The sequence below is a fragment of the Rhyacophila brunnea genome, unplaced genomic scaffold (assembly GCF_057557595.1).
Source record: "Rhyacophila brunnea isolate RB1 unplaced genomic scaffold, BYU_Rbru_1.0 scaffold_6, whole genome shotgun sequence".
Classification (NCBI taxonomy): Eukaryota; Metazoa; Arthropoda; class Insecta; order Trichoptera; family Rhyacophilidae; genus Rhyacophila; species Rhyacophila brunnea.
This window is the reverse complement of record NW_028233276.1, coordinates 4,942,539-4,958,246: the sequence shown is the minus strand read 5'-3', so window position 1 is coordinate 4,958,246 and position 15,708 is coordinate 4,942,539. Positions and strand designations below refer to the sequence as shown.

General features: G+C 34.0%; 2 protein-coding genes across 4 annotated transcripts in view; one reads left to right on the top strand and one right to left on the bottom strand.

Annotated features, from left to right (window-relative positions):
- Window positions 1-2,835, bottom strand: part of LOC147065135 (uncharacterized) — a 30,396-nt gene extending 27,561 nt beyond the window's left edge. Inside the window, exons 1-2 of the mRNA XM_085956655.1 lie at window positions 2,779-2,835; window positions 212-321 (exon numbers count right to left, since the gene is read on the bottom strand). Coding sequence (XP_085812781.1) covers window positions 212-299 — 88 coding nt within the window. The 5' untranslated portion in view covers window positions 300-321; window positions 2,779-2,835. The remainder of the gene's footprint in view (window positions 1-211; window positions 322-2,778) is intronic.
- A 3,190-nt stretch (window positions 2,836-6,025) lies between these two features.
- The window catches only part of LOC147065134 (uncharacterized), a 125,733-nt gene continuing 116,050 nt past the window's right edge, over window positions 6,026-15,708 (top strand). The window contains exons 1-2 of one of the 3 annotated variants that reach the window (XM_085956779.1): window positions 6,026-6,347; window positions 9,950-10,233. In XM_085956779.1, the coding sequence (XP_085812905.1) occupies window positions 10,191-10,233 (43 nt within the window). In that variant the 5' untranslated portion in view covers window positions 6,026-6,347; window positions 9,950-10,190. Of the gene's footprint in view, window positions 6,436-9,949; window positions 10,234-15,708 lie in introns of all 3 variants that reach the window. The other 2 variants (XM_085956780.1, XM_085956778.1) reach the window with 2 other exon arrangements.

Sequence of the window (15,708 nt, the reverse complement as noted above, 5' to 3'; positions counted from 1 at the left end):
TCCTTACCCATTTCCTCATTCGTAATATTATATCAATTTCATATGGGTAATATATGAAAATGGCAGCATTGTAAATTAAATTGTACCAAAAGCCATGAATAGAACAATAAAATCTTAACAATTCAAAATAAACTGATAATAATTCTACAATGAAATTAATTATCATGCAATAGGCAACATTGTGTATTTTTTTTGTGGCATGGGTACCAACCTTTGGCATAGACTTTCAATATATGAGGCAGCGTGGGTGGAATGATGATTTGCTGGGAATAATAGATCGGCTCAGATACTTGCGGCATTTTCAAGCAGTCGATAACACTCCTGTAATAAAATAAACTACACATTATTATATTGGTAAAAAATTGTGGCATGAAGTAGTGTTAACAATTATTTATCTGTATATTTATACATGATCGTGTGTATGATAATATTGCACAAGTCGATTGACTGAACATGAAAATTTCTATACTGTATACTTGCACAAGCATACTTGCTGAATACGTCATGATTACCATGAACCCGTTTACACGTGCATAATTAATTTACTGCAGGCAATACATTATTATTGAATCCATACAGCGCCTGTACACGTGCATGAATTTACTGGCAGCAATAGTGTGTATTTTAAGCTATCGTGACAATAACTGTAAAATTGATGGCTGTCTCTATAATCTCATTCTTCAAGAGTAAGCGAGATGCAATGTTGTCATTTTATGATACTATTTGACAGATCGTAAAAATCGGTTAATCCCAAAATGAGTCTCTCCGCTAGTTCGTTTTTATGCCTGAAATTCAGAAGCTTCCGTACTTTTTTGATTCATGCATGCAATCTTGCAACATGCGTGACAATACATGTTTACACGTGTATTTTCTCGTTATGTCTGCGATAATACCTGCTGTCAGCACTAAATCCACGCACGTGTATACAGGATAATATAATAGCACCAAGCATTGACAAGATTGCGTCTCGCTTACGCTTGAAGAATGAAATTGGCGAGACAGTCAGCACTTTTACATGTAAACAGTTATTATCGCGATAGTTTAAAATCCACACTATTGGTGCCAGTAAATCCATGCACGTGTACAGACCTGTGCATATTATACATGTTTTGTGTGCTGCGCGCTGTATTTCTTATTTCTTCCTACATGTTTTTTTTTTTTTTGAATTATTAATAACCATGTCTTTGCTTTTTCGTACAAGGTGGTTGTTAGTAATTATGAACAATAATTACAAACACCCAGGCTTTGAGACAAACAAATAAATATTGTGTGTCATGACTGGGAATCGAACCCAGGAACTCTCGGTTGGAAGGCAAGCGCCTTACGCACTGCACCACGAGAGCCACCTCTTCCTACATGTTCTTGACGATCGTTCTAATGCGCATGTGCATATGTCACACACGTTGCATCTACCGCATGAAAAATCAGAAGCCGTCATCTAACTAAACTGACACTGTTCATGTATACTTGTGCCGCATGAAGGCTATAAGGTCGTCATGTATACTTGTGTAAAAAAAAAATGCACAAGTATACCTACTGATAATGCAAATAGTCAAGTCCGTAGTAATTATATTTTTTTGAAAAATATGTCTGATTCCAATAAGATCATATGGACCCTCCACGGGGTGAAGGTTTGTATTAACAGATTTGTTTTTACAAGAAATGAATATTAGAAACTTGCCCAAAATGATATTAGGTTCATACTCTGACTAAAAACACAAATTGAAAAACAATGAGTATTTGCCAGACCCTGGATTCAAATCTGGAACCCACTACGTTATAGGCCAACGCTAAAGCCGCTCGGCTATCGTGGGTTGGTAGTTATTAGTTATTGAATAAAAATGAGTAATAGTGCCACAGATGACTGCATGACCTTTTATAACTTTCTTTTTAGACCAAACCCAACCTAATCTTAGTGTGTGATAATGATGCATCGAAATGTATGAAAATAATACCTATCTAACTTCAAATTAACAATTATTGGAACAAAAAGCATCGCTGCGCCGACAGATAACGATATTTAATATAGGTAATTGTCTACATGGCGTCGCTATATGATTGGTTTGTCGAATAGACCAAATGTTCAGGAGACGAAAAACAAATTTCATAATCCTATACATATTTTAAAATACATGGAGATATTTAAATAATTGTTATTTTTACAGCATATGAATGAGGTATTCATTACCATTACAAAGTAATTTACAGTGACAATTTTGGCAACAATAATTTAACATTTTTTTACTAATTTACTTTCATTATGTATGTAAAAATCAAACAATGTGTAAACTAAACTAATCAAGTACATACGTTTTGCAAATTGTATCAAATATAAGTGAAATCGAATTCTAAAGAAGAAACTAGAATTTCACAATAGTAATTATTCACCTAGTTGATAATTAACATCCTTTTACTTTACAAAGAAATGTATGTTTACTGTTTTGTCACTATGGTAACAATACACAAACAGGGTAATAGAGAGACGAAAAAACAAGCATGACTATTTAGTTTTAAATTTATAGTATGATTAAGTACATACCTATAATAAAATAGATCAAATTAGATTTATTATAATTACCAAACAATTCTATTGCATGAAGGAGTTTATAGTTTTTAAAAACAGGGCGATAATGTGAAAACACTACCTACCTACACTAAAATATATAAAAGTTTGATTTACTATTCAAAATTGTGTTTTATTGAAATGAGAATAATATTAGTAATTATAAAACAATCCTTGGAATACATTGGAGACAAACAATATTATGGTAAACTCACCAACTTTTTCCACAAATTTACAATCTTGAATCTACCCTGTGCTGCGCTCTGTCTGACAAAGAATAAAATGATTGCATTGTTTGGAGTTGTCAGATACCGAATGTAATCTCCCGAGAATATTAAATAAACCTCTTAAACTTACCATCATATAAAAATGATTTTGCAGGAGAAAAATATTAAAAACGATTATGACAATTTTTTTTGATATCTTGACATGTTTACAAAATAAAGGAGAAAGAAATTTTTAGAATTAGAGAAATAAATTAAAATTATTAGTAAACATGATAGGTAGGTAATTATTTTATTTAAGTATCATATTGCTACATATTCACCATTTTGATGCATCCATTAATAGCTCTCGAATTATTTTAATTAGCAATGCTGCTATTAAAATAAAATTTGGTGTTTTTGTAATTTATATTTACTAAAAAAATATTACGAATGAGGAAATGGTTAAGGAGATATATTATTTCTATCTGGCAGTTTTATAGTGTCATCAGCCTGTCACGTGGTCACCTAATGTCAGAAAAAAAACAAAACCTGTTTTACTACTGGCGATGTGTGTGAAGTACAACCTTTTATTCAATTGAAAAAAATGGCAACCATAAAATCAACATTTTATTCCAACGAGAGACGCGCCAAGCGGGAGCGTTAAGAATGCGAAACACCCGGGCGGCAGGATTCAGGGGGCGGCAAAAATCTAAAAAAAAAACATTTTTTATGATATTATATTATAAATAGGTACTTACCTATGTTATTCTATTGCATACAATAAACTTTATGATTAAAAAAAGTCGCCTGCGGCACAATTTCAGTATTGTTTTTATTTGGGGGCGACAATTTTTCGACACAACTGGTATAATCCATTTATATCCCAGTGCAGAGCACAAAAGTGTGAGCTTGCTGCTAATTAATCTGCAATGAAAAACTACTAGCTATTTTATTGATTTGGCATTAGTAATCTCAAAGATTTGTGTGTTACTATAATAATAATAACTGCTGTGAAGTTCAAGAAACTGACAGTGTGTGTTAAAATGAGCTGATTCTCATAATAGTAAAATTAATATCAGCAGGAGAATAATAGGTATAATATTATGCAAAATATGGCTATAATTGTGTCTGCAACTGACTAAAATAGAAAATATAGATAAATGCAGTGTACCGTATAAGTATAGTGTATACCGATAAAAAATGATACAGAAAGTTTAAGATCTTGTGAAATAGCTACAATATCTTCTATCCAAATCTAGAAGTAAATTTGAGAATAATTATAATAGGTATAACATGAGCATATTATATTCATTGATGCAATTTCAATATTATTGGTAAAACCACGTTTTCGATATTAGCAACATTTTTATTCAATCGCCAAGAAAATCCCTAACTGGGTGTCTTACGTGGGCGAAGTCGGCGGCGCGTTGAGCGGCGGGCGCAACTCAAACGTATAACCGTATAAATGTATAACCAAAAAAAGACTTTGTCTACGAACATTTTCACTTACAGTTATACGTTTGAGTTGCGCGCGCCGCTCAACGCGCCGCCGAACGCCCTTACGCAAGACGGGGCGTTAGACCTGAGTTCGCTACTGTAGGTACATACTACTAATACTAAGCTTAACTAAGTTTAAGCAATGATATTTGTTTTCAGTGTACCTATTCGCTCAACAATTAAGGGGAATGCTTCTACATACCAGAGGCACCGAGCGGTAAAATACGAAGCTTGCAATTTGAGACATTTTTTCAACTGTATTAATTGTATAACTTGAAATCCTTTTTATTTATATCAAAACGAGCTTAAATATTGGTACCATACCTAAATAAGATTTCATATAAATAAAAAGGATTTCAAGTTATACACATTTATATTTTTATAAAAATCGATGTTGCTTAAAATAAATATAAAAAATATTAAAACTATGAATTAGTCCAAAATCTTTACAAGGAAAAATTGAAAACTTAATAAACTAAAGTTTATAAAATAAATATGACCATAAAATATAATGTTATAATAAGATGCGGTCCTGTGACAAATTCACATTTTATAACATTTTTTTTACAATATTGTAAATTTATCTTTGACTTAAGACCGAACATATATTTTTTTAATGTTTTCAGATAAGTACATATTTATAATGCAGTTGAAATTGTAAATTTAAAAAAAAATGTCTCAAATTGGAAGTTTCGTATTTTTCCGTTAGGTGCCTCTGGTAGGTAGATGCAACCCCCTTAATGTCATAGATTGTGTTTAATTAATATACGTACCGACTATTATTTTAAAGAAATGTTACTTCTTCGTAAAATTATAATATAATTTGATACCCATTACATTTACGCACCATCGTATTTCTATTCAATATAATGTAAATACAGATTATTCAGTGACGTCGTTAGATAAAATGCCACCCCTAGGCAGCGCCAAGATGCCGCCCCATTTTTTAAACGGTATTTTTATCATCCTTTCATGAGTCAAATATCTAAGAAATGTGTTGTATAGATACATTACTAACAAAATATTAGACTGTAATTATTCGCAAATCTGCACGTGTCGTTTCTGGTCACCAAGGGCGCCAAAAGGCAACGGAAGTAAACTAGATATCGCGAACCCGACAAAACCAGTGAGCTGAATTTTTTTATGGAAAGATATTTTCGTTATTACTAAGTTTCGGTAGGTGGCTATTTCTAATATTCCAAATGATTCTCCTCCTTTTGCCGCCCTTCGCGTAACTGCCGCCCCTAAAGCCGCGTTGACACGGTCCAAGTACGATCCAAGTAGACTTGGATAGGAATAATTAGTATGAAGATGTCTCATCGAAGTGACAGCTTCATACTATTTATTCCTATCCAAGTGACAGCTCCATACTATTTATTCCTATCCAAGTTAACTTGGATGAGTAGGATGCGGTCCAAGTAGCTTGGATAGGAATAATTAGTATGAAGATGTCACATACGAGTGCACTTGGATGGCACTCGGCCCAAGTGTACTTGGATCGAGTGCCATTCAAGTTAACTTGGATAGGAATAAATAGTATGAAGCTGTCACTTGGATGAGACATCTTCATACTAATTATTCCTATCCAAGTAGACTTGGATCGTACTTGGACCGTGTCAACGCGGCTTTAACGACACTCAATCTACCTACCCTCACGGGACCTCACTGAGATTTTTAATACATTTATTGAATATGTACATATTGCTAATAACTACTATTATTAGCGCCCAGCGCAATCCCACGGTTGACCGCTTCTGCCATATTAGTAGAGTGAAGTGACTACTTTTGAAGTATGGTGGTAAAGTAAACTTTAGAATGTTTTGATGTCGGTGAACTAGTGCGAATAAATAGTTGAACATCCACAAATAAACAACAAATAAATTAATGGCTTATTGAAAAGTGTTTGTGAAATCAGTTCTGAATTATATGACGGTATGACAGCTCGTGTGTTTTCGAAATGACGTCGCGGGAGAAGGAAAAACATTGCGATTTTAAAACATGACGTTTTTCAAAACTTGTTATAATGAGATGATTAAATCTGTGCCTCGGTATTTCGGTGTTATATCATATTGTTGTGATGTGTGAGTAAATTGTTGTCTTCGCCTAGTGAACGGTTATTGAAATTATTGCATTTCAACGTTATCTTGTTTAGGTATAATAAATTGGTAGGTAAGGTGTCATCCATAATATTTCCATCTCGGCTGTTGACATTAAATTTCATCTCGATAGAAAATCAGAGTGTCACGTTGATAGTTCTGTGCTTGCGGTATGGAGTCTGCGCGACTATCATGTGATTTGTATGGGGCTTTTAAATAATACGTGTTTGTTTACAATTTGCGAAAACTTGGTATGAAGTTTCCACAAAATACTCCACGTTTATTAAACGTATCGCATGTCTCTAAGGAAATGAATACGACGTATAAATAAATGAGATTGTCAAATAACTGCAATTGCTAATTGATAAATAGTTAGGTACATTATAACTTAAAATATTAAACTAGCGATCTTCAAGGATAGGAACATAATATAACTAAATAGGTACCTGGGTATAGTATATTTATCTCACGAAGGTGCCTTCCCACTCCACCGGCCGGGTGCATATCAGAAGTAGGGAATCCAATCCCGAGCCAAAATTCTGATCCCGGGATTTCGGGATTACAATTTGACAATCCCGGGAAATTTTTATATTTACAAATATCATTGATAAAATCGATCAAAAATAAATCTAGTATAATTTATACAATTTAAGACATTTATTGTTAATATTGTATACGTTCAATCTTGGAAATACACAAGTTTAACGGAGTAAATAATATTGTAATTTAAATAATAATGTGAATTTAATAGGAGATTGCTGTTTCTGATAGTAAAGACTTAATGAATGGATTAGCGACATTTAAAATATTAAAGCAAATAACCATGGCGTACGTATGGCCTTTCCGCTTCATAAATCTAATTAGTCAGACAAATATGAAACTGCCGTAAAACGTATGATATCATGGTAGAATTACTTTGTTAAAAGTGCAAAGCATTGTTTTTTCCAATCTTTCCATTTTTAATAATTCACGTGAAAAAATAAAATGAATCGGCAACCTACACATGGGTATAAATCAAACTTCATTCAAACTCAGTTTATTTATAATGTAGTTATTTTTTATTACAAGTATTTTTTCTGTTATATTTTCGCTTTTATTTTATTTTCCATAAAAATTGATAAAAAAAATCAATCCCGAAATCCCGGGATTATGTTTATCAATCCCGGGATTCATAGGTATCGAAAATAGCTCGGGATCCCGGGATTGGAATCCCTAATCAGAAGTTCTTGTTTGAATTTTACTACTTCACCTCGAGCCTTCGTGAGATAACTACATAATTTATAACATTAATAATTTACCCATATTCAAAAGCTGGATTACATTAGGTAGGTACTTTAGATTATATCCTTCAATTTTAAGTCTTAAGTCAATATACATAATATCATGTGTGTGGAATTGTCGCATTCATTCAACAGGCAATAAGCACTAATACACTAGCCTACATAGCATAAGAAGCAATACATTATAATATTGACAGATTGATATAAATATTGATCCTATCATCCAGGAAAATTGTCATAGGCTGATATAATAGTGACCCTTAGGCAGATCGATAGGACGGTATGTATTTTCACCAACAATATTATATTTTAGCCAGTAAATTGATGGATTCTGCTGGAATTTCATACGTATTCACAGTGACCTTGTGACCCTACTTTAGTATAGGTACCATATTACTCCGAAATTCAATAGTTTTGTCACGAAACAATACATATACGGAGGGGCGCTGAGCGAAGGCGAGCGATACAATTAGGCTTCGTATAAGAACAGTCAACTATAATAACTGTTAAAATAATTACAGCCCTGCCTAATTCCTGCGCACGCGACAAGAAAACGAATCTGCGCATATTCATGATTAAAATAATAATGGTTACACTATACTTACAGTTGATTTTGTCAATGTTACTACAAAAAAAAAAACTATAGGTACTTACCGATATGCTTTTTTCTAGTCTGAAAGCGCATTTTCATTTTTTATATATGGATGGCTGCCCCCTTGTTAATAATATTGTGTGAGCGCCAGACGTAATTTTTAAAAACCTACGTCATTTCTCAATGTTTATTTTATTATATTTACCATCGACTTACAGTTGATTTTGTCAATGTTACTACAAAAAAAAAAACTATAGGTACTTACCGATATGCTTTTTTCTAGTCTGAAAGCGCATTTTCATTTTTTATATATGGATGGCTGCCCCCTTGTTAATAATATTGTGTGAGCGCCAGACGTAATTTTTAAAAACCTACGTCATTTCTCAATGTTTATTTTATTATATTTACCATCGGATTCTTAGAAAAATATGCGATTGACCGCCATTCAGCAATAATTATTATCATATCTGCGTTATCATAATATGACGTAAAGTATTGGAATAGCTTGTGAGGGTTCCGAATATGATTCCAATCTGTACAAAAATATCCATTACTATATTATCATTGTCACAATACAGTATCTACTTAACAAAATTGTTATATTGAACACTACGCGAGAAATATTCTTCTCCCGACGCATAGGAATTAAGAAAATGGCTAAAAAAAATACATAACCTGCTGTAGTAAAAAGCCCTTACGAACTTCCTGGTTATGGGAACATAGATAGAAAACTTTCGCAATGATGCTTTTTAAAATCTATATCGTAGGTCCTAACAACCACAGAACAGATTAATAAATAGAATTCCGATAGGCTATTCCCCAATACACTACATTTTGACGCAGGGTTTTGAATGACGTGTGTGTACTACGAAAATGAACTACACAGACGTGCAATAGTGTGTGTTACAACCTTCAAATACACCAATATTGAATGAGCATCAGCGCATAAACTAAACCGAGAGCAGTTGACAGAACGAAAGACAAGCGCATTCTTTACACGTATTTCAGTTTATCCCATATTCTTCCACACTCGAGATCGATTGCCTGTTACTCCACACCCGTTAAGTTACTCCCTGAAAGATTATGCAGGGAATTCGACATATTCATGTTGTAACCCTTATTATATTATGATGGTGGGGTGCATTCGACAGTTTATTAACAATCATCAACATGCCTGTGCAGTAGGTATCTGCCTGCCTAAGGCCCGTTTCAGACGGGACACCGGTGTCGCGCTCGTATTAATAAAGGAGGCCTTTGTATTCGAATAAATGGGCCTTTGTATTATGTTTATGAATTCCCCAGAGTCAATGAGTGTCAACGAGTGCCTGGTACAATTTTCCGTCGGCCGCTACATTTTCAAGCCGCCGATACACCTGTTTTTATTACCGCAGCCAGTTTTATGTTCTAATTTATATCGCGAAATTATGCGTTGACTCATTAGTTCTGAGGCGTTCATAAACCTAATACAAAGGCCCCTTTATTCAAATACAAAGGCCTCCTATATTATATACGAGCGCGACACCGGTGTCCCGTCTGAAACGGGCCTAATGAAAAGTTAACAATTTGCATAATACGACGTGTTTTATATTGGATTAACCCGACTTTGTTCTTAACAACATTCCTACATATAATAAATGGTAACTCCATACGTCATACCAAGATTCGATTACTACTAACTATCTTTTCGACTAATTATAAATATTTTATTTATGTAGGCGGGCTCACCCTTGTAAAATAAATAATAGTGTTGTGTATTTTTTGTAATATCATTGTGATTCAACAAAATTCTAATGTGTAATTCGATCAGTTTATTAATATTATCTGGAATCCGTTATCCTCGGATTTCTAACCCAGAAGATACGGGAATGTTTAGTGCGACGTGTGATGGTGTGCGGTGGTGAAACTATGACGCGCAATAATAAAATAGTGAGCTGTTCGTTTTGACAAGAGGCCAAAATGGATGCTGCGAGCGTAGATCAAGATAATTTGGCGGTATTCTGTGAGTATTTTGAATTCGTTCTTTTTTGTTTTGTGTACGAATTATTTTTTATGGCTGCAAACTCTGACCTTTTCAGCGACGATGATTTACGCAGAAAGATTTGAATCCGGAAATAAGATAGGTAGTTTCTTCATAACATACTCAATTGGAATTTCTGAGAACTATGTTTCGTAAAAATCTGGGTAGGTATAAGTTGGGAATGGGACATCTGGGCGCCGCACTGTCGAATGATAAAAATATAAGTTCGGTACGATTTTGTACAGAATGTTGATGAGGAATTTTAATCAGTTTCTATCTACTACTTGATAGTTTTAATTCATTTTGGTCTTAGAATAGTGTTTTTTATTGCGGATTTAGAATTATCATGCATGAGGCTTTTAAAGAACTCTCAAAAGCACAATTAAATCACTATCTACGTGTGCGTATTTAAATTCTCACCAAATATTAAATACTAATGTAATAATAATATAAAATATATATTTTTAAATTATCTATAATTCACGAACGTATATTTATTTTCGAATTTCATTCGATTGCGTGGCACCTAGTTGTCCCGGCGCCGAATCGTCCCAGACCCGTATAGTTAGGGTGAATAGATTTAAGTAAATATATTAAATTATTCACTTTTTATGTAATAAGTAAATACAAATTTTGATAAATAACTCCTCGTGGGTAGGCAGTTACTTATTTTTAGGCGGGAATGGATATTATTATCTATGACTATGTTTGAAATCATGGGCACCAAAGAAATTGAACAACACTAATTCCAGAACAATTTTAACATGGTTGGATTAGTGACTATTGTTACGAGGGTGGGTCAATAATTCCTTAGAAAAAAGCATTAAAACAGTTTTTATTTTTGTATTTTTTTTTATTTCTCAACATAATCTCCTTGGAGCTCAATACACTTGGTTAGACGTTTCTCAATTTTTTTTAAACCGTCAGAAAAATAAGTTTTCGGAAGGTCCTCAAAATAAGCATTTGTCCGATCGATGACTTCTTCATTTGAAAAAAAACGTTGTCCACTTAGCCATTTTTTTAAGTTTGGGAAAAGGAAAAAGTCACTGGGGGCTAAATCTGGCGAATACGGTGGGTGGTCGACCAATTCGAACTTCAATTCTTCAATTTTAGCCATTTATTGTAAACATGTGTGAACACGGGCATTGTCCTGATGAAAGAGGATTTTTTTCCTGTTTAAGTGAGGCCGTTTTTCTTCAATTTCGTTTTTTAGCTGGTCCAATAAAAATGCATAATAATCCCCTGTTATTGTTTTTCCTTTTTCCAAATAGTCAACGAAAATAATTCCAAGTGCATCCCAAAATACAGTAGCCATAACCTTACCAGCTGATTTTACGGTTTTCGCCATCTTTGGACATGGTTCGCCTTTCGCAATCCACTGCTTTGACTGTTCTTTCGTCTCGGGAGTATAGGGGTGTATCCATGTTTCATCTACAGTCACAAAGCGACGAAAAAATTCATCCGGATTGCGTTGCATGAGCGACAACAGGGCTTTAGAGGCCACCACCCTATTGCGTTTATTGTCGACTGTGAGCAAACGCGGCACCCATATTGCAGAAACTTTTTTCATGCCCAATTTGTCATGTAAAATAGAAATGACGCTACCTTTTGAGATCCCTGTAACCTCAATTATCTCACTCAACTTTAATCTTCGGTCACTTAACACCATATCGTGGATTTTATTGATCATTTCTGGTGTAGTCACCTCTACAGGACGTCCTGAGCGTGGTTCATCCTTTGTTGATGTACGACCACGTTTAAATTCATTTAACCAGTTAAAAATAGTTGCAAGTGAAGGAGCAGATATGCCGTGAACTAAATCCAACTCATTTTTTATTTCCTTTGCTGTTAACCCTTTTATATTAAAATGTTTAATAACAGCTCTAAACTCAATTTTCTCCATTTTTGAAAACAAGCAAATTTTTTTTTAAATGTACGAAAATAAAAAACAACAACCCGACCAATCTGATTGAAACTTCGCAGCGTACTGAATCGGTAGTGCCGCTGCATGAAAACAAACCGCTTACAGTACTAGTCGCGCCACCTGTCGGCTTTTCTAAGGACTTATTGACCCACCCTCGTATTATCTGTACTGGCATCGTTGAATGCATTGTTTGTAAAAAAACGGTGTGTGTACGTATGTACGCGCGTTAGAAGTTATACTTCTTTGGCGTAACAAAACAAAAACAAAACTTGTGATAAACTAGATTCTTTGACTAACTCTTAATTATCTTGTTAAATTACACATTCAAGAAAAAGGACCGCTTATTAGAACGCCGTTGGTTTATTTCTATACACTAACTTATATTACTAAATTATGTAAGTAATGGTTTCTCGTTGTTTTTATTTTTAAAGTACCAACTGTCACGGTGACGTTTAATCGTTTGTTTACGTAAGGAATTGCAAGTGGCCGACAATAATAAATTCACTGCCTAGGCAACGGAACAATTCTAAACTACAATATTATACTGGATAATCGTCACGATTGCAGTATCATACTGTTGCGTAAAGGTAGTGCGTTCGGCTGATAACCGAACAATCGGTGGTTCGAATGCAATCGAGTGCGTTTTTTTTCGTGTGAAAAAATAAATTATGTGTTACATGTCACACGCCAAAAATACACTCTGGTCTGATTTCCCAAACGCGCCAAAAGAAGTATAACTTCAATAAAAACGATAATGTTTGACCCTTCACCCGGGGCTGCAGCAAGATCTTATGGCGCCCAGGGCAAGGGGTAGATTTTCCGCCCCCATAACCCCACAAAAACACTAAAAACTTAATTTCTGAAAATAACAATTTACCAAAGACCTAAGACTACGGCCTTCAGACACAACCATTGATATACTACATATAGTATATCAATGGACACAACACAGTCAAGATCACCATGATGGGTCTGGCTAGTGGTTTTTATTAAAAACTTTTTAACAAAAAGTGATTCATAATTAAATTAAGTACTTATGTATTAATTCATTTGAATCATGTCAACTAAATAATATAGAATATATTATATTATATTCATGCTAAAATTTAAGTTTTCACGCTTTTCATCGAAGCAAATTCGTTGATGATACGCTCATAGCTCAGAGATAGATAGCATAGAGATAATTGCTAAGACAGATAAACGTTCTTGCCCAATGGAGGAACGAAGATAATTTTTTATAATTTTTAATTTGCTATATCTTCGTTCACACGAAGCCTCAGTAAGTGGTATGGTAAGAAAAAAGCGATTTTGCAATTTGGGTAAGCATCTTAAAGACAGTATGTATGGATTAATTGCAAAAGTTCCATTTGGGACGCGGTGGCTAAATCAGACATACGAAAATTTGTTTGATATTTGAAGCTCGGTATTTCGCATTCAAATTCAGTTTTATCCAAACATGTTGGTATATTATGTTGGCCAGATTCATTGAACATGTTCGTAATTGTTCGCATGTTAAAAACTTCAGTGAGGAACCAGTCAAAAAATAAAGTTAATATAGACTTCATTCAGCTTTTCAAATCGAGATTTCATTTGTGACAAAATACTGCCATAATATACAGAACAACAATCATATGAGATGGCCTTCATCTTCAGCCATTTCAGAGACCATACGTGGTACATACTTTTCGTTGGTGTTAGGAAATCCTACCTCAATAATACGTGTTGCAACTTTCTTTGCATTTTCAATAATATCAGACACGCCTTGGTCTCGCAAATGACCGGCTACCATATTTTATTCATTTCGAATGGGAAAGTTTCGCTTTTATAAGTTATGTACTCAACTGAAGTTTGTTAATAAGTACGTATTTTTAATTTACCATTTAAAACAATTTAGTGACCGAGTTTTCTTAAAATTCCTGCCGTTATTTTGGCGCCCTCTATGCTCCTGCAACGCCTCGGAGCCCAGAATTGCCTCTGACAACAGGTGTGAATTGTTCTCCTTTCAGTTGCTCGGTGATTACAGAACGTAAGCTTTCCTCTTCCGTTACAACTACGTTGATCATTCGTCCTTTTTTTATTTTTAGAGGACAGTCCTTTAGTGCTAAGTACAGCGGCGGTTTTCTTTGACGCAGATTACGCAATCGATTCTTCAGAAGATTTCAAAGGGGCCTCCAAACAGTTACAACCTATCAAATACTTAATATACGTAGGTATTTCTCACAGATTAGTATAAAATATTACCCAAATCATCGCATAATCCCCGAAAACAACATCAAAGGGACCCATAACTTATCCAGAAAAAGACGCTTACTTACCTACTTATAAACAAAAAAATAAATTTATTATGGTATAGGTATTTCGAAAACATAACACATTTACACAAACAATGATGGGAAAAATTCCCCAGAAAAATATTGCTCATTGATTGATACGGACAAAACCCTCATGCATTTTGTTTTAATAATGCTTGTGAGGATAGACTATAATAAATATGTATTAATATGACAGTACATAGTATGTGTATTTATTTATATGAATATACCTCGATAGATTTACACAATATACATATCGTTAATAAAAAAAATGAAACAGGATTCCTAGTGCAAAACAAATACACGATTTTTAATAAGGAAACGAGTTTTTTATGCAATAAACACTGCGTCGTGTTGATGGCAAACTTACCGAGAAGACGTGCATAGGAACTGAATTCAATAAATTTTATGAAAACGTGTAACAAATAAGACAACTTACCTATATCTTTACTTCTTTACCAATGGAACTATTTTTACTTACTTGCGTACACTTATGAATGAGGGTTTATTAATTTATGTAGATACATAATATTATTATAATAATATGAATAATAGTGTAGGTACCTAATTAATTGGAATCATGTGTAACCGAAAGTGAGAACTACAGATCAATAAGCATATCGTAATAGATTTTTGGGTTTTCACCGTGTGTCCTTTCTTCTTTCCTCAACGTTTCGGGCTCGTTGCAGAGGCCATTATCAAGAGATGAGGTGATGGTCTCTGCCACGAGCTCGAAACGTCGAGGAAAGAAGGAAGAAGGACACACGGTGAAAACCCAAAAATCTACTACGATAAAAAACAACCGTGAAAGCCTCAAACATTATACAATAAGCATATTTTTATAGTGTAACCATCCGTTCTTTATTTAACTAGTAAGTATTTTATTTGACTTTCCTTGAGATTTATTTATTTTTTCTATTATTTCCAAAATCGTAGGTAGGTACCTACTTACCTAATTTTTACCGATCCTGAGAAAATATCTGGCACATCTTAGTTAGATATTCGTATATCTTTTCGTGGGAAATGAAAATGGAGTCGCACCAGAAGTCTACTTTTTCTGGAGGCAAAATTTGTCGATTAAAAAAAAAACAGGTTCGTAAAATATTGGAAGGGAATCTCGGCAAAAATACTATAAGTTTGTAACTTTGAAAAATATAATAATATGAGAAACGTTTATTTACAAAAGCAGCCAGGACAATATTTCTTCAGAAATTGTCAACC